This window comes from Atractosteus spatula, chromosome 12 (assembly GCF_055471065.1).
Source record: "Atractosteus spatula isolate fAtrSpa1 chromosome 12, fAtrSpa1.hap1, whole genome shotgun sequence".
NCBI lineage: Eukaryota > Metazoa > Chordata > Actinopteri > Semionotiformes > Lepisosteidae > Atractosteus > Atractosteus spatula.
In genome coordinates, this window is record NC_142717.1 from 31,442,243 (window position 1) to 31,464,992 (window position 22,750).

Consider the following 22,750-nt stretch of genomic DNA (forward strand, 5'->3'; position numbering starts at 1 on the left):
AATTGTATATTCATTTTTTTTCACTTGGTCAGAATTGTCAAAAGCAATTTTCATGAAATGCAGTTCAGAAAAGCAGTTGTCATGAATTGGAGGCACCAATTTGTTATCTGTTATTGGGGAAGTGAAATGGAGCTGGAACTTAGTTGAGTATTTACAGCTGCTCTTGCTTTGCAAGGAAAAATAAACTCATTTCAAAACAAGAAGCTAGATAAGTGTTTTAAAAACACCTCTGTTAATAAACAAGTTGTAATATGGACTTGACATGCACCCACACATAGCACAAAATTCGCAGAACCCATCAGAATTCATTCAGGATTTTAGTTTTTTTTTTTAATATCTGCTTACAAAATAGTCTTCCATATCAAATGTAACACTTGAAGTTCTTTTTTTTTTTTAAACACAATTACTACAAAAACTCAGGTGTCGAAAACAATTGTACAGTGGTAATAAGAGTTTTGGGAAGAAGCCACATGGCAGGAAGCCAGGCGAGTGCTGTTTAAAAGTGTGCCGTCACCCTGTCCAGCTCCAGCAGATCATCCAGAATCTACAACAAGCGAACTGTGATTAGAAAACAGTGTCTGAAGGTACAAAGATTAGAAATTCTATTAAAAATGGTGGCAACTGGCTTACCAATATTCTCTGTTTTGTTTTTTTATTTCCGCTATGTCATGTCTAAGCGTTCCCATTCAGCTTAAGTCCAATTCGTTTTTTTCTCTGTCAGGTTGGTGTAGATATTGTACAGCACATGGTGTCCTATTTTTAAAACCCCCACTTATTTCCCACCCCTTTGCCCCAGTTAAGGCAACAGCTTTTCCCCATTTCCTTTCATGGGATCAACCACTGGCTCTTCCTTGTTGGAAACTCAATGTGTTGCTGTCCCCTTACATCGGTGCGTTTTCTGGGGTGCAACACTCTGGGGGTACTCACTATGTCCGAGGTGGTTCCGATTTTCTTCGCCAGCTCACTGCGCTCCATTGTGCTGAGGTACAGGTATTTGTTCAGAAGTTCGCCGTCCAGGATATTCCTAACCGCGTTCTGCAGGGAGCGCCGGTCAGCGTGGAGCATCCTACACCACAGAAGAACCCCAGCAGTGCACTGAATTAACACACAGTCCTACAGTATCTACCCCAGAATCTACTTCCCAAGCGGAATGCCATGAACTCTTAAACACAAGATGCTTCCGCTGGACCGATCTATACTGACCAGTACTCAATACAGACATAAAACATTACTGCCAGATCTTTTAATATAGTTAGGAAAATGAAAACATGCAGTTAAAGAGTACCTGTACGCCTTGGGATTCAAGCCCGCATGGTGTGGGATCATTGTGGTCAGAGCGTTTTGCAACATCAGCAGGCGGCGATATGTTTTCTCTTGCATGGGGAGCAGGAGGCCGATCCCACCGTCCAGCGTGGCTGAGAATTACAGGAAGATAAAGCCCGTGTTCACAGGGAAGAATGAAGAGGAATGATAAGTAAGCAACCCAACGAGATGGGGATGGCAACAGGGCTCAACACTTAGCAGCTCTGTTCATTTCAGGTTTGCTGAGGTGCAGCTTACGTCGCATTTAGAAGTGGTCAGCAAATTTGTGCCATGTTATGGTAAATTCTCAGCAGTCTGTACAAAGTTGCCCACAACAAGTTAACCAGAATGAGGCCTCTGGGCTCTGGCTCATGTACACAACCCCCGGGAGGAGTAGGAGCACCTCAAACCGCACACTTATCCTCAACCCTCCAGTCAGCTTTTCTGGTTTTGGTTGCCCACGGACAGCTGGAACTGGGAAAAAAAACTGGGTACCAAACCAGGTGATGTGCTTGTTCTCCCAGGCCAGCAGCTTCTTGCTGGGCCCCTCCATGGCTCCTCGGCAGGGCATCCTCCAGAAGGTGTTGACGTGGGCGCCCACGTTGAAGTCCGCTCGCCGCAGGAGCCGCATGCCCCCGAAGCTCTCCTTCGCTGTGGAAGGCGAAACCAAGTCAACGAACCAACCTGCGCCAACCTGGGGCCCCCCCTCTCTCTCCCCATCCTCCGAGCCACCTGCTCCATGGCCACGCTGCCCCCACAGACAAGACAGACCAAGTGTTTACTTGTTCAGTCCCCACCATCATCTATCAACACCCATCCCGGCATGAAATCATGTTTTAGCCCTGAATGAAGTTACAGAAATGGTGCTTGTTATGGCAGGTTATTCTTTCCACAGTGAAAATGTCTAGGAAAGGTGTGAAAGATAAACTGGAGCATTTCTTCAGAGTGTGCAATCACATACCTTCGGGCAGATACATGTATACCAACAGGTTCCTGTCCCGATCGGACACTTAAATGAAGGAAAAAAATGTTAATTTCAGTGTTAACAATTTCAATGTTAACAGGCCATAATAGAATTTCTCACAATCACAGACTTCTTTTTGCTTTACAGGACACCTAAAGTGAGCCTTCCATGAACACTATCCCATACTGTACCTAGAAATCCCAGCTGGCCGTTGTCCACCATAAACTCAATGCTGTAAACCTCCAGAGGTTTGGCATCCTGCATGAAAGATGAAACATTTCTCTTACCATCACCAGGCAGCTTAGCCACTTTCAAGTACTGCAGACCACTGCACGTTAATGCTGTACCTCAAGCCCAAAGTGCATCAAAGAAATGTATCCCCTACACATGCCTGTGTATGTTCGGAAAAATTAAGTATAGAGATTTGGACATTGATTTTGATATTTGATAAACTAATCACCTATGACTCACACTGTAACCTAGTCAAGCAACTGTTGTGCAAGTACATCACCTCTTTAGTTAGAGAGATGATCAGGCTTAGGTGATGAGGCAATCTCACCTGTTTATGTCAAGCCTAGTGAAAATAAAAAAAAACAGAGGAACCAATATACCCCTCATAAAGAGAACGCTGCCTTTGATACAAATTCATGATAAAACTATATTAGGGGAATGGATCTGGAGAAATATTCAGGAATGAGCAATCAGTGTAATTTGTCAAGTCTGCTCACTAACTCCTGACAGTAAGACAAAGTTAAAAGCAACCAACCTTCCAACATAACAGTTTTTTGTTGATTAAATCAATCATATTGGTTTAAAATACATTTAAATGGCCATCACGTGAACAAAATAAACCTCAAACAAGAAGCCATGAACACACAATATTCTACATCATCTTCGGAGTCTGGCAGGGACAGTCCTTTCCTGTCCTTACCCGGCTGACGAGAGACAGAGTCTTGCTCTCCTCCTGGTACCGCAGCAAAGAGATGCTCTTCATGACATCAGCGGCCAGGATGAAGTTTTTGATGCTGTGCATTTGGTGGATGTAGAGCTGGGTATCGATGAAGGCCATCCCTGTCAGGTCATTGTCCTTAAGGCTCCACAGAAATATCTGCAATCCACACCAGACACACAGCAGCGCAGTCAGGCCTCTGGGCAATCTGGGCAGGTATAGCACTCTGCCTGGTCATTGCATGCTTGGAAACCTGTCAGGTTTGAGCGTTTCTTAATGTTTTGTGATACTTGAGATCCCAGAAGAATAGAACACTTCACCCTGGGAATGCACTGACACTGCAAGATGTAAAATCTCAAGAAATGTCACAGAAAGCACACAGTGTTTTTTACAAAGCATTGGAGAAATGCTCAAATAAATTATCCATAAGCTCTGTGGTATCCTTTTGGTGATTTCATATCCTTGGATTATTTTATGTTTACAGCAAACACACTAACACACATTCCTGCACTGTTATAAAACATGGCAGATATGAACCAAGGTTACCTTTTGCCCAATAGCAGAGACTAGGTAGCCATTGCAGTGACACAGGGCAGTGACTGGCCCCTTCTGCTCCTTCTCATACAGGACCTTGAACTTGTTTTTGGTGAGGGGTTGTCCTGGTTCAGGAACGACCTCTATCACATCCATGATCAGGATCTGGAAGCACATAGGATTTGCAATTAGGAAGTAAAAACAAATCGGCACATCTGTGAGGGGATGAAAATAATAAGATGTGAAGACAGATGGCTGCAAATTATATTATTAATTATTGCAAATTATATAATACATTTCAAAACACTAGGTCATGTATAACTTCACTTTACAGCACTTTTAGAAAGGAAGTTGTCAACAGTGTGTTGGAAAAGCTTGGCAGAAAATGTAGTTTGTGTAGGTAATCAGAGTATCAAAAACACAGAGGTTCATGAGTGAAAATTTGACAAGAGCATACAACGTTATGAGCAAGACTAAAATAAGAACTAAGCAGTCACGATGGCAAATAATACAATGCTTACATAAAGGACATTATTCTGTGCACCCCATGTCTGCTGACCTGCCGAAAAGGTGCAAGCAACTTTTATATAACACACTTGTGCCCATCTTCCGAAAATCCCTGCTAAGAATGTCATCTATTGGCGTCAAACCAGGACTCCCTGCAGGGCCTAGAAAGGCCTAGTCTTACCCTGCCCCTGCAGGTCACCTCCTCGCCCTGCATCAGACACGTTCCGGCGGCCACGTATCCCTTCAGGCCCGACACGGTCTCCTCGCTCTTCAGGGCCACCGTCTTCATACAGGTCACGTGTTCCCACTCCTCCAGGTCGATCCTGAGACACAGCAGGGACAACGCGAGTCCGTTACAGTAGGGGGTCACGCGTGGCCTCAATCACAAGGTCCCAGTTTACCAGGGCTTGAGGAGCCCAGTGCCTCTCGCAGACAGCACTACAGGCTCTCCTGCCTGTAGGCCAATGGTGATGTCTGCACACTGGGAGTTTTGTGTGGCTCCACAACAATGGGACCAGTGCAGTGTAGCACATGGAAACTGCACTGCTGCTACCGCAGCGCAACAGTCGTACTCCACCACCACAGCTCTCACTGCAGTAATGATCTCTGTTTTATCATAGTGTTGTTCCAGTAGAGCTCTATCTTCAGCAATGCTCTTATATACACTGTTGTAACCACACTTCCCTCCATTTCCAAGAAGAAATTGCTCAATTCTGGGGACTGAAGTGAAAGTTATTTAGAACCATGATCTAAATGATTAGAATCATTAGAATAAAGGGTTGTGAAAATCTTCATGTTTTTGGATGACACACTATGCTTTCAGCTATGAAATGGTGAGTTTTGCCTATATTCCATGCAGGTCCTGTTACTCTGATTAACACTCCTCCACTGCCGAGTCCTGTTGCATACTTACCGTGTGTTGGGAATGGTCTCCCAGCTAACAGGAGAGATCAGCTGGATTGAAAACTTCTCCTGCATGGGGTGGATGTACCGTTCATCTGACAAAAAACAAATCAAAGTTCCCATTTTTTTTTTACAAAGGATTAAAGCTCCAAATGTTCTTGGTGGGGGGACGATACAGTGGTGCAGTGGTTAGCATTGCTGCCTTGCAACACTGGGGAACCTAGGGTCAATTCCTGGGATGCTATCTGCCTTGTGCCCGTTGCTTGCCTGAACAGGCTCCAGTTCCCCCACAACCCTGTATTGGATAATCTGGGTTAGAAAATGATGATGATGATGTTGTTGGGGTCCTTTAAATCAAAATGGAGCCCCTGGATTTGAACCTGGGTCATGTCATATCCAGTGATGAGGGGGTCAAAAGTGGGCACGTCACAGCAGTCTGCCCATGTTTTCTCATTCTCTCAGCATGCAGGGTTTGAAGCTATGAGCCATAAAAAACAAACCCTGCCAGGGCTGTCCCTAGTGTCTGCATGCACAACACTCACAAAAACAACAAAGACTACATTCCAAGAGACTATATATTAGACCTTGCTGCAAAATACATCCAAGCCTTCGAAAACTGTGCATAGCATTTTTATAGTAAACAAAGGTTGAATTACACCCATGTGAAAATACGCATTCATAAACCCACACCGAACACCTAATAATTACTTAATCCCCACTGTGGCTATTTACAAACAATATAGAAACTGTGTTGTGGCCTCTAGGGGTAAGTTACATTTACAGGCCTTTCTACACCACACACACCATTGGCTATTCCAAATAAAAGTAAAACCTCACCTCTTTCTATGACTTCAAACTCTTTCTCTTCACCGGTCATCCTGGGAATGCGTGTGCATATTTCATTCACACTTGTGCACACGGCATAGACCTAGGATGACAAAGTCATTATTCATGTTCATCCTCACATCGCTCCACCTGTAACTCCTATCTGTTCTGCTATAAAGCATCAGCCAGACATTATTTGTTAAAAAAAGCAGGTCTCACCTTGGATTCCACATGGTATGTCACGTAGTGCACAGTGCATCGCATGGGGATCTTTCGGACCGGCCAAGGAGCGTCATAGGAGAGGTAGGCAGGAAGAACACTGATCCTCAGCTCCCCCTGGAAAACAGACACCCACCATTTGACTGTGAAGGCATTACATCATGAAAAACTGGGACAGACCAGGCGTTCGCCCTACAGTATTTGCAGGGCATATTCTATCGGAGGGTTACAGACTTTTACAGAGCTCCAGTTGTAAGTATTCATACCTTAGACATAGTAAATGCACTAGGAATCTTAAGTACCACTTCCTAGTTTTAATGAATGTTCAACAGAAGTAAGAGATACCATAGTCGAATAAGTATAACAAAAATATATATTGCACTTTAACAACACAGCTGAAGATGCAAAATTTTACAGTACAGACTTCTGAGCAAGTAGAAACTGAAGCTTTCGCCTGCCTGTACCTGTTTGTTAAAATAGAGGAATCCTTTGGGACAGTTGATGTTGTGGAAGGGGGAGAAGGACTCGATGGGGCCATCGATGGTCATGGGGTGCAGCCTCAGAGCCCCCCGGGAAGTCACTAACATCCAGTGAGGAGAAGGGCCACAGATAAACACCTGGTGGCAGAACACAGCTGATCAGCAGGTTGTGTTTTCTTTCTTCTCTTTTCAGCATGGAATAAACCTATTACTTGTTCCTTTACATTTTAATACACACATGTACATCACTTCTTACCACAAGTACACCAACAAACTGGTTTACAAACTGGTATACAGCTTTGCTTGCCCGTTTCTGAGCATGTATGCCTACACACATTCATTTTATAATTCCTATTAAAAACAAGAAAAATGTCTCTCAATTATCAGCCTGTGAGCATTCTTACCCCAGAGTATCCAGAAATGTCTTCAAAATATCTGAACCTGGCCACCCGACCTCTGAATCCTGACCCCTCCTCTCCTAGGCCACCCTCAGACTTCTTCTCCTTCTTGGAGATCTTAGCCTTTTTCTCCCGGAAGTTAATATTATGGGGAACCTGAAGGCATAGAAGGCAGCCAATGTGGGTTATGGATATTCTGTTCCAAATGCACTGCATCATGGGTACCAAGGCACTTTCATGGAATCTCTGAACAAGTGAGAGCTGTTGCTGTAAAACTAAATGCTCTTTGCTATTAAAATGAATTTCAATTCTAAACATTTGCAGAAAGCACCTACGGCAGTAACTACAGCTGCAAATATTTCTGGATCAGACTCTTACAGCTTTGTGGAGCAGATTTGCTTACAAAAAAGGCTGTTAACAGATTACAAATTGAAGGAGTGAATATGATTGCTGTTGTCTGAAAATGATCTTGGTTTTCAGCAAATTAGAAACAAATCTCATTTAACATTACTTTTGTCTGCCTTTGATTGGAGTTCTGCAGACAAAACAAAGGTCGTAGGAAATTGTGTTGAACTGAAGCAATACTAAAGCTCTCAAATTCCAGAAACTGTATAAATATAAATTCTTTTATGAAGCACATTTTTCTTGAAGGCACACTTCATTCGCTCACCTTTTTGAATCGCACTTTCAGGTTATTCTGGCCCTGCTGCTGGTCATAAGAGAAGGCTTCATAGACGAGAAGCTCTTGGTCAACATGGGCCTGAAGCACAGACAAGGGAAATTGTCACCATTTCTCATCTCCAGCTAATAGCCAGAACTACAGGTGGGACCTTCAATCTTTCTGGTAAAGTTCGTTCTATAGGGGCAATGACATAAAAAATATTTTTCAGAGAATAATGTACAGGAAAAGACTACTCCACATGGAGTCCTGCAACTTTACAGCCACTTAGGAGAGAAACAAAACTGGTGATTGGACTTCTCATACAAATAATCCATTCAACTAAGTAAGTCCAATTAGAGCAGAACTAACCTGAGGAATGTACAGATCTCAAGGACAGAAGCTATTGTACTTGTTGGAGGGGAAGAGGTGGTTATTCCAGTTATATTCTGACTGCGGAAGTCACTCAGGTTAGTGTCATCTTTCACCTTAGGCACTCACCAGCAGGTAGGGTCGTGTCTGGCGGTTGCCTAGAGACACTAAGGCCACCTCTTTAACCAATGGGATTTCTCCTTGCCGTGTGACTTCCTCCTTCTTGCCCTCCCCCTGAGCAGCAGACTGGCCTGAAGAGCTGTCCACCAGCACGCGCTGCCCTACAGGGAAGTTCTTCACTAGGAACACCAAGCGCCAGTCAGGGAGCTGGTAGATCTGCAACACAGCACAAGCGAGTTCATTTCCTCAGCAGGAGACTGATTATTAAATACCTACTCGATAATGTGTTGTTCCCTTTGCACAATTACCAACCAAAGTATGTTAATTATTAAAATTACACTAAAAAATGCAGCTACAGCCCTGTTGGGTTGCACACAGCATATCTGGGCTGGGCACTGTGAGCATCTAGAAGAAGCCACATCCCTCCTGCCCCAGGACCACTGTTTTTATGCTGTCATCTTTGGTCAACAGGAGCAGGGACGTTCTAATCCTCACCTCCATGACTCCATTCTCTCTCACCGCCACGCACCAGTGTGTGGGCTCAGCTTTGAGAAGGGCGCCCTCCCTGTAGGAGTGGATGACAGAGGTACTGCGGGCAGGCTCCTCCTTGGTGGGGCTAAAGAAAGTGTTGGAGTCTCCATACAGCATCTCCTCTTCATCGTCCACTGTGTTACTGGGAACAGAAGGTACAGACGAAGGAAGACTTAGATAGGAAAAAAACAAAAGGGCCAAGAAAGGAAAAGTGTAACAAGGAGGAGAAAAAAAAGAAATTGCAAGTTTAGATTTTAACCAGTGAATTCATTTTAAAACAAAAAAGAAAAATGAAACCAAGGCTTTCTTTAAACCAAACAAAAACTGATGTGAACTCAGTCCAGCTGTCTTTCAATTTGAGACAGTTATGTAAATACCAGCTGTAATACTGACAATACTACATTTAAAAATAAGTACACTGTGTGCACTAGTAAACAGTAAATGGATTTTAAACAGTTTAAAAATGAAACTCTGTTCAAATACATCAAGACAGTAAGTGGAATGCCTTTCCAGCTTCCCTGTCCTGGGAATGCTACTCTAGTTTGCCCCTACCCAATATCCTGGATGATGGTCTCCGTTTCCGAGACGCTCCGGGCTGTCGTTTCCTCCTTGGAGGTGCTGCAGACCCTGTTCTCAGTGGTGAACATGCCGCTGACGTCTCGATAGGCGCACAGCGCGATGACCCGGGATTGCTGGCAGCAAGAGCACACCTCTGTCAGGCCAGCTTTACTGCAGCCGGAGCAAGCTTCCGAACAACCCACCGGCCCTTCTAGCAGGGAGATTCCTAGTGGATTGTTCTGGTACCTGCTATCTATTTTTTGACACTTAGTAACCGAAATTGCCAACACCTAGACATATTTTAAAATGCAACCGTGTAGGTCGAAAAATGCAAACTGTAGGTTTATAAAACTAAATACAGAACAGTCTAGATTATAGAAAATTAATAATTGCATAGAAAGACTTTTGATATTTTTGTTGTTTTTTAGTATTAAGTTATCTGCTTTGGACTACAGTGATAAAATAAACCTATTACAAATGTAGGCAGCTTTCACAGGGAGAAGGACGAGGCAGACGTTCAGCTAGTGTGAAATTAGATTAAATGACCTCAATGTCCTCGTACAGTTTGCTGAGATAGATAACAATAATATAACAAATATTATAGCTTGCCCAGGCGTTCTTTAACTCTGTGAAACTATGTATCAATTCTTCCATCAGCCGTACCGTGTGGATCTGTGGTTTCTGCAGGGCCAGCCGGTGGGTCTTGCCCATGTAAGAGTCCGTTTTCAGGACAAACATGGTGACCTGGCCCTCTGCAGTCAGGATCACCACATAAGGGTCAGCGACTGTGCAGTGCACTATGGGAGAGCCCAGGTCCACAGGAATGAAGTGCAGCTGGGTCACTAGGGAGGAAGAGTGAACAGTGTGAGGTCACACAGCTCTGAGCACAGATACGAGCTACAGCGGACAAAACTAGAACTGCTTGTTGAACAAGCCCGAGTTAAGGTGTCCAAAACATTGCCTGCTGAAAATGACAGCAGGCATACTGCTTACGTACAGTATATTTATACTACAGAAAAATGGTGACCTACGGATTCATCCATTGCCAACTCAAATATGAACTAAAAACAATGTATAATAGAACTGGCAATGGTTGGATAATGTGCCTTTTCAAAAAATCTAAAAATGTCATCCTGTAATCGTCACAGAGATTTTGACAATATTTGTAATGAATGATTAATTTAATTACAAATCAGCAGTCACATTTATTCCTTTTAAAACTCCACAATTATTTCTTCAAATAAATTCAAGAACAAATCCACAATAACATTCTGCTCTCTGAAGTGCAACAGAAAACTATGTATATGGGACTATATGTCAAACCCTTCCTGTTTCCTAGGGATGTAAAAGGAAGATATCACATGGAGGATATGTATGTAACTCAGAGAGCTCTCCTAAAACTGCAGGCAAATGGTTTTTGACTTCCACAATTTGGGGGATGGCCTTTAAAAAAGCCACAAAAGCTGAACCTACCATTTTTCACTGCATTGTCCATTATTATGAAATTGAAGACAGTGACCCCTCTGCCAAATAGAGGGTACAAATGTGTCTTTGACCCATGGGCTGAAGACAAGTGGCTCAGGAGGCTACTGTAGCTCTAAAGGCAGCAGCTGAAGATCTCCAGCACACACTGGCATCTTCAGGACATTAAGTGTAAAACAAAATCAACTGCGCATTCTTAAAAATGTCATTACCCATGACCTCCAAAGATCCAAAGGTCAAATGCAAAACTCTGTTTTAGTGAGTACAGACAGAGTCATGCCTACTGAGGAACACAAATAGGAACCTTTACATGCCCATGGTCTCTGACCGCTCCTGACGTTACGTACACTGTATATAAAATTATTTTGGGCCACATAGTGGAACCCACAAATACTCTGACAAAAAACATCCTATGAAAAGCCACAGGTTCACTTGGCCCGCCATTAATCTCTGCTTCCAGTTATTTTCATAATTATTATTGATGACTGAATTCATCTAGTGAGTATATTCTATTCTACAAAAACATTACCTCCTTCCAAAAGCCGAATTCCCATGGGGGAAACCTGGACAATGTACTTGTTATCCCCGATGTTTCCAGCATAGACGGTAGGTCCCTGAGTAGCAAATCCACTGGTATCCAATTCCATGATCTCCTGGCCTGTTTGCAGTATCTGAAAACCACAAGTCCTTATTAGAACTGATGTCAGAGTGATGGGATATTCTCTGAACAAAAAACTACAAGTACAAGTTTTCCTTTTTTTGTTCCTCTCACTGTTACATGTTGCATATTTTACAAAGCTCATTCTGCTCAATACTGTGTTGATTTGTACCTTTGTGGTTGTTCAAGGAAAGGAAAAGGTTTCAGAAAAGACTTCCCCCAGCTGGCTGACCTGCACCAGATTACCATGCTTTCCGAATGGGCCACACATTTGGTGCCAGACACGTTTGGAACATGACAATAGTTACTGATCAGGCGAGGCTGTGGCGCCTAGCCTAGGTGAGTTGTCCAGCTGTGAGTGTCTGAAGGGGTCAGGGATGGCTTTGGAATACCCCCTAACGACTCTGCTTTCACAACATACATGTCAACATGTCAGTTGAACCCAAACTATGTGAAACTACTATTTCCGTAAAGAAAATTCCACTGTCCTCTGCAATAAAAGGCTCATCATCATGTTTCCATCTGTGCCCATTTTGCACTGCACAGCAAATGTCAAAGTAAGCCAGCCTAACTCTAACCACTAACTCTGGCCATGAACAAAAATGACTCTTCAAGTACTCTGATAAACAGGAGTACAGGCTTTTACCATGGTCGAGTCCTCTCTGCTCAGAATGAGGAAGCCGTGTTTCTTGTCGTCCTCCTCTGGGGCCGGCTCAGGCTGCGTCTCCTCGGTGGTCTCACTGTCTCCCTCAGGTGCCTGGGAGAAGAGAACAAGCAGCGACAAGTCACTTTTGCTCAGTACAAAAGGCTTTTCCCGAGAATTAAGGGCAAGCAAAAGAAAGCGCCTTACTTCTTCCTTCTTCTCAGAAGAAATAACCGTCCACATGTCGTGACAGCCCGGCAGCTCAAAGGTGGTGACGACCTGAGGCCTGATGCTTCTCTGTGAGAAACGCGCTCGTTAACAAAGGCACATGCAACACAGTTCGCTCACTTCATTGGATCAGCTCCATGCCACCCACTTCCCGATACCAGCAATGGACATCCTGCTGAGCCCTGTGTGTCATGAGTGTTTACAGGCTGCTCCATTGATCTCTGAGGCAGCCCTGGTAAACCCAGAATTTCCTGTAGCACTACTACGTGACCTGTGGCAGACGTGCCTCACCACCACAGGTTTCTGTAAAGTGCACACGTCCCCCCCCTCCTGCACTACAGTATCAACACTCACCTGGAGCACCGACAGAGCCCCGTTCTTCCCGTAACCTGAACACACAACCACCTCCAGATCAGGCTCTGGGTTGTTCTGGAACTACAGAAACAGAAGGTACTATTTAAACTATAAGCGCGCTTCCGTTTCAATATACAACAGTAAAATAATTCCTTGTAGCATGCAGAGTGCTTCACTTTCACAAGTATTCCCAAGCTTTACATGTAGAACATTACCTTATCTCCTACTCAAAAACAGAATGACCTACTTGTTACTTGTCAGATTGCATGGCTTTGTTGTTTGTCTATGTGTGTTTGGAACAAGATGCAGTTCATTAAAAGCCCAATGTCTGCTGCACATTCCAAAAGGTCCAAAAGGATTTCAAAAGGTACCTCTTCAGACAGGAAGGCAGGCTCCCCCATTGATGCATTGGCACAGGGACCAATGTTCAGGATGCTGTCACACACCTAGACAGCGAAAACAGAAGGCATTTGTTTCATCAGATTGTCAAAATACTACTGATCCACAAATACAAAATATTGAGTAGCTAGATTCATCAAATCTAAATGCAGAAACACACTGATTTACAGAGGGCTCCACATCAGGGCAACATTATTCTCAAGTAAACGTGCCAAAATTGCATCAGCCACGGATACACATCTGCTTCTGAACATTTCAGTTAACCCAGGTATAAGCAGCTTTGTTTTTAAAAAGCAAAAACACCTAAAACCATCATCTTATTTGCAAAAATTACCTCTTCATTCAATACAGTGGTGTCCATTTAAAGAAAAAAACAGTAAGATTCTGTAATACAACAAGGTAAGATTGTGCAGAGGAACACATTTGACTTGATCACACCAGACATTTTCTCTTTAGTTTAACACGTGCCCTTCTGTTCTGTTCTATGAATGGGGCGCAGCTCCACTACACTCACCTCAAAGGAGAAAGTGGCCAGCTGTGTTCCCGACTGGGCCTCACTGCCGTACACTTCGATCTCATCCACCTCGTCCAGGAGGGCCGCCTTGCCGGCTACAACACAACACCGTATGAGCCTGGCGCTATGAGCACAAATCTTCTAGCCTGGGCGAGCAAGGCTACCATATAAAGGCCTAGCCTCTCTCAGCCTTTCAGAAACCAGTGCATTGGACAGAATGTTAAACGTCTTTCACACGACAGGTCGTTGAGCACAGCGCATACAAGGAGCAAACAGGAAAAAACGAATTTTACTCACCAGTCCAATTTGAAGTCACGTCAACTTTCTTCTTTTTATTTGGAGGCTCTTCCTGAAAAAGGGAACACAAGAAATAACTTGAGTCGATGTTGCAGTGCAAGGCTAACAGCAGACCTTATCAAATCCATCCCTGCAGGGAGAAAATATACCGGGACATCAATTCAATTCTGAAACCAGGCCCAAAACAAGATGACATATTTTGGCATGCATTGTGACCAGAGAATGTTTATAGTTCTTTCCCCTGCCCGTCACAGAACAGACTAAACACGACTGACACAAATTACAGTCTTCACATCAACATGCCCGATACAGGCGTCAGGGGCCTGTGCTCCAGGCGCATGTACAACAACAAACAGAAAAAAACATCAGAAATGACAGAAGCCATCAATGCAGTGTGCAGCCGTCAATACAACTGGGTTGTACAGGAGAAATATCTCGCAGGAAAAGTACTGAGACAACATAAGATTGAAAGTTTGCAAATGAGAGGAGGCCTTTTTGCCCATGTATGTCATTTAGTCAACTACCAAGGGCTCTGCACTCTTATACAAAATAAGACTCTTTTTAGTTCAACTGAAAAGTAAATATGTTTTTTCAGGATACTGCTGATGAAATCTAGAATGCTGTTTTCCTAATTCACACATCTGTGCCTAACCAGTAGTGACCATTACTCTTTCTGAAGGGTCAGTGTGTTGGTAGGTTTTACATCTTTCTAAAAAATAGCAGGTGGGAGCAGCTGGTGGCACACTGACGCTTGAAACTAGTAACTAACTGGTTTAGCTTATTAAGAGATGAACTGAAAAAACACAGTGGACACACCTGCCCTCCAGAACCTGCATTGGGTAACCCCAGCCTAAACTAATGTGATTGACAGCACTGCTCTAAAACGATAGATCTGCTCTAAGATACAAAATGAAACCCTGAGTCTGCACGTATACCGAGAGATATACCCTTACTGGTTTCTCCTTCTCCTTCCCCTCCTCAATTGGAGTCTCCTGTAGCTTCTCCGTGTATTTAAGGAGCAAGGAATTACCCAGCCGGGAACCCAGGAACAGATATCCTGGCTCCATCGTCATCATCTATTAAGGGAGACGAGAAAAGACGAACACAATGAACAGCGAGTACAGCCAGTGTGAGAACTATGTGCCGTCAAACTGAACAAAAGGAAAATGACACTTAAGGACTAAAAACTCAAAAGACACAAGGCAAAAACACATTTTTCACATTTCGTTTTTCGCTGCTACTCGGTATTGAACTGAACATCACAGATATCAAGTAACAGGGGGAACCCCTGCATTGTTCTGTACACTACACCTGGTACCACCCTCTTTACAAGCACTGACAGCGCCACAAGTCCAGAAACCCTTTTGCTGATATTAGCAGAAAAGGGGTACAGCCGTTACTAAACTGAACATTCTTTCTCCTCTTCCTCTTTTTATCAACCGGACACATTTCAGCACTTTTTTTTGTTATTAACTGCTGTCGTGCTTTTTTATGTCACGACGCTGAGCCCACACAAAACTTTTCACAACTCGGGGGAAGGAACACAGACGGATTTGCTGGTCGCAGGCTGGTGGTCAACTTACACAAGTGGTCAGGACGCTGGCGGCAGCTTTGTCAAAGTGGAACGCCCGCACGCTTCTCATCCCGTCGGTGATGAGGGTCAGCACATAGCTGCACACACAGAGAAGCACAGCAGCTCAAAGCAACCCCAGGGCTTGTCACAAGCAGCGCACTACAAACAACACAGGCCAGCAGAAAGACAGGCCCACATACTGTCCCCTTTAGCACTTTCTCTGTCTGGCATCACTTGGAAAGAGGAGGAACCTGTTACAGGCCATTTGATGAGACACCCTTTGATTTAAATCCCATTAGTGTTTTCAGCACTGGTCATTTGTAACGGGGAAAGTGGACACAGGTAAGGCTGTAAGTGTCCACCATACTGCTGAACATGACTGGTGGTGCCTTTATGACTTTGTGAGAGTGCTGCGAATGACCTCAAGCACACAGAAAATAATTAGAAAAAAGCATGCCATGCATTCTGATTCAATTAATTGAAAATTTAAGAAAGGGAAAAGAATATCATATTGCAATTAACATGCTTTTTTCAGGTTCCACCAGGTAAGTGGTTTAATCGGGAAGAATGACTGAAAATAACTTCTAGTTACCACCCAGTCATAATGAAAACACTTACATTTCACCACCTTTCAAGGAAATGACCATCTTGTCTGAAGCAATAAACGTAGACTGGCAACAGTCCAAGGTGATCTTCACCTCCTCCTGGATACCTGACCAGTAAAGTAATAACACAAGAATCTGCTGGTTAACAGAATAGCATCTCAACAGCATCTGCTAAATAACAAAGTGCACCGAGTAAGAGAACTACACTTAAAAAAACAAAACCTCTATGCTACACAAGTGTGTTCAGGTTAAATTGCTCAATGAAAGCCAATGAGACATACTTAGAATGCCATAATTTTAAAGAACTTTTTTCATACACAGCACTAATTAAATTCTCTAAATTTAAACAGGATAATTTTACAAGTTAAATAAGCTATTGACAAAGCAAGATCTACTATCTTACTGCTACAATGACAAAAATGCTTCATTCACCTCTTTCATTTACTGTCTCAAACTCTTGCACTGTTTCAAACAGTGCAGGTCAGGGAGTTTTACCACACTTTGAAAAAAATTTACCATCTGTGGAAGCAATTCAGCTCCCTTCATTTTTAATTCTACTTTCTGCAAGGAAACCCACTCCTTGGTATTACATCCACCCATTACTTTTTGTTTGAAATCTGAGGAACTGAAGGCAATCCTTTCAAAGGTAGGGTGTTGTGACATGTTCTTGTTCATGTTGTGTTTTTTTTTACTTACGCAGCGGGAAAGCTGTTGTCCCATTTGTCTGGCTGTTGAGAGAAACTCCATAAGGAGGGACACTTTGATTCAAGTAGAGCAGGGAGTTCACAGCAAACACCACAACTCCACCTGGAAACAGAAGACATTCCCCGTGGTACACTACAGCTGAAACCATTCACCCAGTCTTTATTTCTCAAAACTAGAAGCAGTTTAGTTACCCATGTTTTTCTGTTTCAATTTAGCATTCAAGATAACATTTATTTTCTTCTACAAATGCCATGGAGGAAGTGTCAGACTTCGCTGAAAGCATGTTAATTCACCATCATGGTGTGCGGTCAAATATTCTTAGCAGCTACAAAAAAGAACATTGTGCCTCTAATACATAACCTATGATGTACTTTAATCATACGTTCTACCCCCATAACCAACAGCAATAAGGCTGCTTGCATACAACATCATAAGTAGTATATTAAGAGCAAAATATAACATCATTTCCTTTTCAGAGTCTTGACTTCAGTGTGTTCAGCAGCATCATGCACCTTCCCTTGAGATCCTGTCTACTCAGGGCAAAAACTGTGACGTACCTATAGGCTTGGGCACAGCCATGACTTGTGTACAGTCAAAGGGCAGGTTGGAGAGGGACCAGATAACTGGATGAACCTTCTGCATGATGTTCAGAGAGATGGCCACAATGCTGCAGGTGTCCTGTCGCACTGCTACACGTCTGCCAGGGAAGAAGACAAAGCTATTAGCCATCTGACTTCCATGAAACTACAGCAGGGCACTATTTAATCACCTCCAGCAGGGCAGGTCTATGAACCTCTAACCTACTGAATAAACCCTCCATAGCAGGTAGACATTTCTTTCAGTCTTTAATAAGCACACTTGCCTGTATCCAAAAATAAATACATACACACAACTGGCTTTTTAGTTTGAATATTTTTACTGTATTCACAAAAGTGTTTTTTATTATTTTTAGGGGACTACATGATGTCAGCAACACAAATGAATACCCTAATAGATAAGGATCTTTTTTTTCCAGCTTGAGTCAAAATATATACTGTAAGTAATATCCTCCAACCAAGAAACATGTTGATTGGTCTAAAAACAAAGACAACAATTTATATACATAGCAATATAATAAGTTAGAAAACATGTAGGTGACATATAAAAGGGTAGGATTATCTCTGGTTGTAAGTTTCTTTTTTTCTTTCCAGTGTTAATGAGTACTCACCCTGGCCATGTCTGGTTGGGCTCATACAGTATCAGGAGAGTGGGTTCATAGTATCCATGGAGAAACTTCATGTCAATAATGTTCAGCAGTTTCTCATCCAGTTCACGCACATCAATTATATAACTGGGGAGAAAACTGGACTTTTGCCTACAAGGAAAAAAAAAGTTAAGCACGTCCTCAGTTTGTTCAGGGGGTATGTGCATGTTTGTGTGCAGGACACCAGGGTTTTCTGCGTTAACTTGTGCCGAAGTTACAGTCAAGGACAAAACCATTTACTTAGCATTCACAAAATTTACTAACTATAGCAAACAAAAATTCCAAGTCACATACAAAATGTCTAAGTTACATTTTAACATAAGAAACAATTAAACTGGCTTTGACAAAACTTTGGCGACCCAGATTTTCAAGTGATGTGAAAGAGCACCATGAACTGATTTATTATAAAGTTTACTTTCAGGAGCAGTCTCTTTGCTCTTTGAGCAGACCCAAATATGAGACGCACTTGAGCTGAGTGTTCTTTAAGCACTCACGTCAACATACCCTTCTCCCACAATGCCTTCTTGTTCATCCGTCAGAGTGTCCTTTCTGAACGGCAGCACTACCAGCCTGGTACCATAGATCAGCATCACAGCACAGCGGTTCTCCGGGTCAACACGGACAATGGGTATATGGACATTCTGCACAAATCCGTCCTGTACAAAACAATCAATTACATCAACACTAGCGGATTTTTCTCTGTGTCCACAAAACCAAAGCAAGTTGTTTTTTGTACCCAGCTTCTCTTCCACTTTCTAAGGCAAAAAAAAACCTACACTAAGTTCTCACCCTTCAAAACGTGTATTTCACAATCTGAGAAATCTGTGCTGTTTATTCTGCATGAAAGGCAAGATGCAATCAAAGATGCAGGACATTTTGCTCATCCACTCCTCATTGTTTTAAAATAAAGAAACACAACTTAAAATGTCATTGTTGACAATGGCAATAACTACTGGGAAGCTGTCCAGAATGTATCACAACAGGGGAAGCCTTAAGGAAAAGATGTATGTCTTTGTGCACAACAGTTACTTTACCCTCAGCTCTGGCTCCTCAAAATAATGCAGAGAAAGCGTCTTGAGGTCATGGGTCCCAGGGTCATATTCCACGACCGACAGCTGCAAAACCAATGGAAACAACATCTCAGGGCAGAGGCTGGCTAATGTAATGTTTTGCAATGTACACCACCAGTACAAACGCATTTTAAATTTCCTTTTACATTTTATTCAATTCTTGTTCATCGGAGATTAAACTGTGATGATGTCTCAGCCAAATCCAAAATAATCTAGTTATTTTGAAAGCCTTCTGAATGTTCTTATTTTCCAAAGGATTTGGTAATGGAAAAGTAAGGGAATCTGTGGTTACTGGCCCCTTTGAGAGCACTTCTGCTCTGATTCTCATCTCCCTTACTGTATAGTTTACTTGCAGACAGGCGTCCCAGGTATACAAACATAAAGGCCAGCAATGCCCATGGGCACACATGAAGTCGACTCTACCTTTGCGTCCTTGAAGCTCAGCAGCAAAGCGTCTCTCTTTGCCCCAACAAGCTGCACACTGGCCATAGACATGATGTTGCCAAACACCGAGAAGGCCGCCACCTGCTCCAGCTTCTCCTTACGGCTCTTCCCATCTGGAAATGGGAAAGTCAGAACTCCTTACGTACATTAAGCACAGGCTGGTCTCGACAACTACTGAAAGATGTCAACAGTGTAAGATGTCTGCCTGGTTTGTAGATGAAGATAGGTGGTTATGTAGGCAAGTATCTCTTGTGAAAAAGTACACTCTAGTCATTATTTTCCTACTTAGGAAAACAATTTGAAAAAAAATGAATAGTTTCGGACAACCTGACATGCTATTGTAATTTAAAACAAAAGAGCAGCTAATACAGATGAAAAAGAAATAGTCGCACATACCAGCTGATTTTTCTGTCTTGGTTGCGCTCTGTAATATAAAACAAGAGCATTACATTCAAAGAAAATTCACTTGTATTTTACCAGTATGAACACAATAACCAAATGGAAATATTGCATTGATTGACCACTGTTCAAATACATCCAAAAGTTTTGAATGTACAGTTTTCGAATGAGTTAAATCACTTCTCTCAACCTTGGTTTCCTACGTGGTTGCAGGCAAAGGAAAACAAAAAGGTATTCATCCATTATCACAGAACTACTTGTTTCTCGAAAGTAGACAATGATCCCAACCCCCAAAGCACAGGAATCAAGGGAGTGGAAAACCAATATCAACATGTAGGGAACATTCAAACCCAGGATACATGAGGGGCAACACTGGAACATAAAAACAACTTATGAATGAAGTATTGTAGCAAAGCAAATCTGAGAGCAGAAGAGTGACAGAGTAGTTAACATGGTTACAGGGGTCCCAGGATCCTATCCAGGCTGGGGTGCCTGTGTGGAGTTTTCTCCCACATCCCTAAGGCATGCTGATAGGCTGACTGGCTATACTACGCTGCTTTCTGTGACATTTCACTCAAAGCCAATGTTCCTCTGATGTCAGAGTTGACAGTGTACCCGGTCAGGAGCACTCAGGACAGGAAATAGGAGACACTTCTTTCTGCAGGAAGTCATGGGAGTCTGGGACAAATATTATAGCCCAGGTGCTGAGACTGACAGCACAGTATTCTTGCAAGGCACAGCCTGATGGGGCTCTCAGATCTTTGGGCTACTAGCAACCAAGCAAGCAAGCAGGATGAGCTCTTCTTTTCTTAAGAAAGATGCCACCGTCAACAGAATGATTAATATACAGTATCTGATGATCACTCATGCGTCTCCAGTTTAAGCCCTACTCTCATGTCTCTCCCACAGGATTCCACATGTCTTTTTACCAACTGACTTCAGCCCGGGGAGAACGAAAAAATCGCCTTTGCTCCGCACACTCACCTCCACATCGTGGATCAGCCTGTACACGTAGAGCTGAGAGGTGCCGGCCACCACCAGGTTCCTCTCCTCAGAGGAGAAGAAGTTGCAGAACACGGAGAATTCGATCCCCGTCGGGGGGTGAGCCTGGCGGTACACCGCGTACATCCTGGCCCGGGGCTCCGCACTCCCTCAGCGCCCGGCTGACAGATCCACTCTACCAAGGCGAGCCTGTGCACTTTGAACACACGGGGAGACAAAGAGTTGGTATTCAACGCATTTTGCCGCACACGCGTAGCTTAAGATACCAAATTATGGGAACCAACCAAAATTAAGACTTTTAGTGTCTTTTGGTCTTTTCTGTTCTGTAGTCACAACACGCATGGTCACTTGCTTTGTTAAGCGCCATTTAAAAATAAATTGAATTCAATAGTGTTATATGAACTAGGAGCTTGTTATTGCTGTACCCATCGTTGTAATTTCAGTGAAAAGAGATAGAAGGGTTGTGTTTTAATAACTGCATCTCATAATCTGATTAAAGCAGTATAATGGTATGTATTTTTCTATTCGATAAAAAAATAAATCTACCGTTTTAACATAGACGACATACAACAGGCAGGTGTATCCATATGGACTGTTAAAAATAATGTAATAAAGCATCCGCCTACAGGACAAAAACAAATCAAAACACAATACAACACGTTAAGGCAGATGAGTGAAATGGCACCGCTGAACACATTTATTATTAGTGTTTATCGGTCTCCTTTCCTTACAGCACATTTCCTTAAAGTCGAAATCATAATACTATAGTAACCACCGCGATTGGAGTATTGCTATAGTCAACATAATATTTTATTTCTGATAAACAATTCTTTTAAGAAACTCTCACTGAAGCAAAGTTTTAGTGTGCAGTAGCATCGAAACCACTTAAACATTGAACCTGGTAATTTACAACCTACCTAGTTGTAGTCTCTAAACTCGATTTTTCCTCCTTATTCGGACACTGTTTCAACTTGCTATAAGTTCATTATCGAGTTTTGCTTTTGTTTCCAGCACTTAATACATTTTTGGCTATTTGTGTGTTTATTTCTATGTTTCATTCATCTCTAACCCCCAGCATGCAACTGTCCTGACGGAACTAGAACCAACACATTCCGGCAGGGAAACGAAAGACGGGGTAAATCGTTCCTACGCCACGAAAACATTTTTTTCCTACCCTCTATGATGTGCGGAAGTATTCTAGGTGTTGAAGTGTGTCTTTCATTAATACTATATTGTAGGGTAAATGACATTGCATCCTTCCCATATGTTAAATAAACTTTTTTTTGTTTTTATCCTATAAACAAGAAATATATGCGTGATGGCTGGTGAAACTTTAGAAAACATTACAGTGAAAACGTACGATATTATTTTCATTATTGGTATTACTAAGACGTATTTAAGACTTCCACAAAATGCAAAATGTCGGATTATTCAACAGTTGGCTAATTTAGTAAAATGGTAATATCATATTGTACAGCACAGACCATGAAACATGCTTTAAGACCTTTATTTGGTCCTCTTCAGACCCCTTCACTTTCTGAAGCCTTTCACATATCCTCATTATCGTTTCTGATTTGTATAGTGTATGTTCACGGCCTTTATGCTCTGGTTTGTGCGCTAGTTCAATCACTGCATTCAGCTCACTTTCCATGCAGTGTCAGTCATTTGGACTGGCTGGTCAATGCCCAACTTGTGAGACAGTAAATATTCCTAATAATATTGTGATGTGCCTGGCATTTGACACGTACCGATGGGATATTTCTGTGTGTCGCTGTAGACAGCAACCATCAGTATTCTAGTCAGGGAACAAGTAAA

General features: G+C 42.7%; 1 protein-coding gene across 3 annotated transcripts; it reads right to left on the reverse strand.

Moving 5' to 3' along the window:
* Window positions 1-304: 304 nt before the first annotated feature.
* Window positions 305-22,033, reverse strand: cpsf1 (cleavage and polyadenylation specific factor 1). Of its 3 annotated transcripts, none has more exons than XM_088929098.1 (38): window positions 21,853-22,033; window positions 20,918-21,131; window positions 19,931-19,958; window positions 19,514-19,647; window positions 19,055-19,135; window positions 18,525-18,676; window positions 17,985-18,131; window positions 17,335-17,474; window positions 16,769-16,879; window positions 16,086-16,179; window positions 15,478-15,565; window positions 14,848-14,970; window positions 13,895-13,946; window positions 13,598-13,692; window positions 13,056-13,130; window positions 12,685-12,765; window positions 12,310-12,399; window positions 12,106-12,216; window positions 11,331-11,472; window positions 9,983-10,161; window positions 9,314-9,453; window positions 8,726-8,903; window positions 8,240-8,446; window positions 7,751-7,840; window positions 7,087-7,236; window positions 6,668-6,820; window positions 6,204-6,320; window positions 5,997-6,087; window positions 5,170-5,254; window positions 4,438-4,579; window positions 3,762-3,914; window positions 3,198-3,374; window positions 2,458-2,524; window positions 2,264-2,311; window positions 1,798-1,953; window positions 1,286-1,415; window positions 928-1,066; window positions 305-544 (listed from the first exon to the last, which is right to left on the reverse strand). In XM_088929098.1, exons 2-38 carry the CDS (start codon window positions 21,059-21,061, stop codon window positions 497-499), a joined length of 4,338 nt encoding a protein of 1,445 aa, XP_088785224.1. In that variant the 5' UTR covers window positions 21,062-21,131; window positions 21,853-22,033; the 3' UTR covers window positions 305-496. The 3 variants fall into 3 exon arrangements, with proteins under 3 accessions (XP_088785224.1, XP_088785223.1, XP_088785221.1); XM_088929097.1 differs by having other exon boundaries at window positions 8,726-8,933; XM_088929095.1 differs by having other exon boundaries at window positions 12,106-12,399.
* Between the last annotated feature and the right edge of the window lie 717 nt (window positions 22,034-22,750).

What these genes read in the sequence shown, in the direction of transcription:
- cpsf1 (XM_088929095.1), bottom strand. Translation starts at nt 21,061, where the DNA reads ATGTACGCGGTGTACCGCCAGGCTCACCCCCCGACGGGGATCGAATTC. An exon ending in GAAGGCATTGTGGGAGAAGG is followed by an intron (nt 18,132 to 18,524) that starts GTATGTTGACGT and finishes TTTTCCTTGTAG; the next exon opens with GCAAAAGTCCAGTTTTCTCC. An exon ending in CGGCCAGCTGGGATTTCTAG is followed by an intron (nt 2,312 to 2,457) that starts GTACAGTATGGG and finishes CCTTCATTTAAG; the next exon opens with TGTCCGATCGGGACAGGAAC.